At 38.0% G+C, this 4,157-nt stretch overlaps 1 protein-coding gene across 1 annotated transcript; it reads right to left on the bottom strand.

The window, feature by feature from the left end:
* Positions 1–2,015: 2,015 nt before the first annotated feature.
* On the bottom strand, positions 2,016–3,701 carry LOC131607044 (extensin-2-like). Its single transcript, XM_058879096.1, has one exon. The coding sequence runs from the start codon at positions 3,615–3,617 to the stop codon at positions 2,232–2,234; it is 1,386 nt and encodes a 461-aa protein (XP_058735079.1). The 5' UTR covers positions 3,618–3,701; the 3' UTR covers positions 2,016–2,231.
* Positions 3,702–4,157: the final 456 nt, after the last annotated feature.

The following is a 4,157-nucleotide window of genomic DNA, read 5'->3' as shown; positions in this document are numbered from 1 at the left end:
TGTAAACAGTTGAAATCGATTAATATGCGAGACAAAATAAAAAACAAAAAAATTTGAACTTCTGATACAATTCGGAAGTTCATTTCCGAAAACTGGGAGGAAGGTGTTTTCGGAAATGAACTTCCGAAACACCCCTGCGATGGACTTTTCTGCAACTTCCATGGCAGACCCCTAAACCAAACTTCAAACCAAATCAAAATTGTTCTAAACAACCTAAATACTACTAACAACCTAACCATATATCATTTATGCAATTAAAACCCTAAATAACATGCATTTGAATAATAGATCTAAAAATTTCAAAACTTACAAAGTGTTAGGATTGAGGGCTTTTGAATGTTGTTTAGCAGTGTGATTGGAGCCTTGATGCAGCTTTGGAATTCTGTTTGCACAAATTTTCGCCTTTGCCACTTTTTGTTTTGATTTAGGGTAAATGATTGGGGGAGGGGGAGTGTTTTGATAAATCTGCAGAAATCGCAGTATTTCGGAAGTTCACTTCCGAAACCCCTGCTTCGGAAATGAACTTCCGAAATAAGTCAATTTTTTCAAATAAAAAGCGCTTCGGAAGTTCATTTCCGAAGCAGGGGTATGTTGGTATTTTCGCTGGGGGTGACCCCCATAGGGAGGTGGCCAAAGAAATTTTCTTATTTTTGTTTGTCATCACTTGCTTGATTTTTTTATTTTTTATTATTATTATTTTTAATTTTTGGTGTTAACGGTCTGATTTTGATTTTTTATTTTGTTGTGATATTTGTTTAGTTAAAATTAACACATATCAATTTAGCATTAAAAAACACATCAATTTTAATTTATTACAAATTCAATCAATAAATTGCACGTCAATGGTCAATGTTATAGATATAAAAACATGAAACAATATTTCAATCACTTTAATCTTATCATTTTTATAAATATTTTGTTAATTTATGTCATTAATTTACAGGCTCTGAGTTTGATGCATATCCCACTTTTATTTTCATTTCAACCTAATAATAGCTTTCCAAAATGCAAAGGAATGTACATCAATTCAATCTCACTGCTGATGGCTGGTAGATGTTTGCTACGCCGCTGGGGAGATGGTTGTTTCCGATCAATCCTCACCAGTAATGATTGGGAGCTTCATTGTTGAATACCTTGCATTTATGTTCCATTCACTTCCTAGGTCTGATTGTACACCTTCCTTTGTGTTCCTTACACACTGTGATTAATTCTTATGCAAATTACTGTTGAATTACTTGTTCACGATGATTATGTTAGTCTCAGGGTTTTAAAAAACGGTCGCGTCGCAGTGACTTTAATGCTTTCGCGATATCGATCAATTTAAGTGTAGCGACATTGATTATTGTTGTCGCGGAATCGGCATTTGTCAATACCATTTTGTTGCAGCTGATTTTGCTGACGAGGACAGTTTTTCAGAAATTTGGTTAGTCTTAATGATATTCCCTCTGATCCTATTTGTTGTGTCTGATTTACGTTTTTAGGGGATAGACGATAGAGTTCAGATTCAGAGTACATGTCTCTCTTGATTGAATGATCCCAATGCGAATACTTCATTTTTCTTATCAGAAGGGGTTGTAACTTGTAAGATGAACATAATCTAGTTTGGGCTTAAGGTGTCAATGTAAATCTATCTTAAACAATCTAGAGATGAATTGGGTTGAGTTAATCAAATGGATGATTCGAATTGTATCCATTAATGATAGATCATACTCCAACGTTTAGCTATGCATATGTCCATCTTTAGCCACATTGTGTGTGTGTTTTTTTTAGTCTTGTGATTTCAATTATGCTCACTGGGTGTTCATCAATTGTTCATCAATTACGTATTATATTTTTCACTTCATACATTGCATATATCAAATGCATATAGTTTAGGAAGTCTGTTTTTTTAGGTCAATGCAAACTCATATGTTATCCACTTATTCGGTCATTATCCGATAAAAACCGTGTAATGCTTAAGATCATAATCTCAATGGAGATGATACTAAACTCATCATTTTATTATTTGGTACAATTAATAATAGGGTTAAATAAATTTTTAGTCCCTATAGGAAATTAATAATATAGACTTATGAATTAGCACCATACATACACAATTAGTCTACAACCAAAATAAGGCTATAAAATCAACATAGGTTGTTTTATTAACAAATAAAATCTTAAAATACAAATGAACACAACAATGTTTAACATAATTCTTTGAAAAATTTCAAATGGCTTTAACTAGAAGTTTAATAGACGGGAGGTGGGGGTGAGTTATAGAGGTAGGGATGATATGGAGGAGGTGATGGAGATGGTGGAGGTGGAGACTTGTAAACATAAGGAGGCGGCGGTGAAGGAGAAGGAGGTGGTGGTGACTTGTAAACATATGGTGGAGGAGGTGATGGAGAAGGTGGAGGTGGAGATTTATAGTAGTATGGAGGAGGCGGTGAAGGTGAAGGAGGGGGTGGTGAGTTATAGACATATGGTGGAGGAGGTGAAGGAGATGGTGGGGGTGGAGAATTGTAAACATATGGGGGTGGTGGTGAGGGAGACGGTGGGGGCGGTGACTTGTAGACATATGGAGGGGGTGGAGATGGAGATGGTGGAGGTGGTGAGTTGTAGACATACGGAGGAGGAGGTGAAGGGGATGGTGGAGGAGGAGACTTATAAATGTAAGGAGGGGGTGGGGGTGGAGATGGTGGAGGTGGTGACTTGTATACATATGGAGGAGGAGGTGAAGGGGATGGAGGTGGTGGTGAGTTATAGACGTATGGTGGAGGAGGAGAGGGTGATGGTGGGGGAGGGGACTTGTACACATATGGAGGTGGTGGTGAGGGAGATGGTGGAGGAGGTGACTTGTAGACATATGGTGGTGGGGGTGATGGAGAAGGTGGTGGTGGACTCTTATAGACATATGGTGGTGGAGGTGAAGGAGATGGAGGTGGTGGTGACTTATATACATATGGTGGAGGTGGTGAGGGAGATGGTGGAGGAGGTGACTTGTAGATATATGGAGGTGGTGGTGATGGAGATGGTGGTGGTGGACTTTTGTAAACATATGGTGGGGGAGGTGAAGGAGAAGGAGGAGGCGGTGACTTGTAAACATATGGAGGAGGAGGTGATGGAGATGGTGGTGGTGGTGACTTATAAACGTATGATGGGGGTGGTGAAGGAGATGGTGGAGGAGGAGACTTGTAGACATATGGAGGTGGTGGTGAAGGAGAGGGTGGTGGTGGACTTTTATAGACATATGGTGGGGGAGGTGAAGGAGATGGAGGAGGCGGTGACTTGTAAACATATGGAGGAGAAGCTGAAGGGGATGGAGGTGGGGGTGAATTGTAAACGTATGGCGGGGGAGGAGAAGGTGATGGAGGTGGAGGGGATTTGTAGTAATATGGAGGAAATTTTTCAACATAAGGAGATGGTGGGGGTGGAGACTTGTAGTAATATGGAGGTTGTTTGAAATAATATGGTGGTTGTTGTCCATGACTTGGTGGTGTGGGATAGTAATTGTTTGGTTTGCCTTCATAGTAAGGCTTATCGTCATCATCAGCAACAACACTTCTAGCAATTAAGCAAAATGCAATTGCATAGATGAGTTGAGGCCAATGCCTCAACCTAACTGAGGTTCCCATGTTCTTAAGTTTTTGTATTTCTGTATTGAGTTTCTTGAAAGAATGTTGCTAGTTACTGTGATTGCTTTAGTCTGCATTAGAACTCTTTATATAGTTTTTGCCAAGCATAGTTTATAAGATTTCTGAATTTTTCAAATGCATTATAACAGGCTGGCTTAATGTTATAAATTATATTTATTGTTTAAATTTTCAAGGATGTTGTGCATAACATACCTTTTGTTCATACTATCCTTATGTATTTTAAAATTTAATAATGTTGGTGATCATTGCTTGGTAGTAAGTTTGAATGAGTTCTTGAACAACAAATATTTGTGAAAATGCGTCAGAGCAGGCGTATTCTAATTGTTTCCTTTGGCTGTGAGAGAAAAGAACTAGCAAAAGCATAATTGAGAGGCCGGAATGTGAAACAGAGATAAAGTCAAATTAATTCCAAACATGCCTGAAATTCTCTAATACTTTCTTTTCTCACAATAAGTAAGAAAAATGTATATTTACTTATCTTAATTTGAGCTATTCTTTTTATTATAATACATGTAAATA

The sequence above is a fragment of the Vicia villosa genome, linkage group LG5 (assembly GCF_029867415.1).
Source record: "Vicia villosa cultivar HV-30 ecotype Madison, WI linkage group LG5, Vvil1.0, whole genome shotgun sequence".
Lineage (NCBI taxonomy): Eukaryota > Viridiplantae > Streptophyta > Magnoliopsida > Fabales > Fabaceae > Vicia > Vicia villosa.
This window is presented reverse-complemented; position numbering and strand designations above follow the sequence as displayed.

Coding starts and splice junctions, on each gene's coding strand:
- LOC131607044 (XM_058879096.1), bottom strand. CDS start 3,617: ATGGGAACCTCAGTTAGGTTGAGGCATTGGCCTCAACTCATCTATGCA.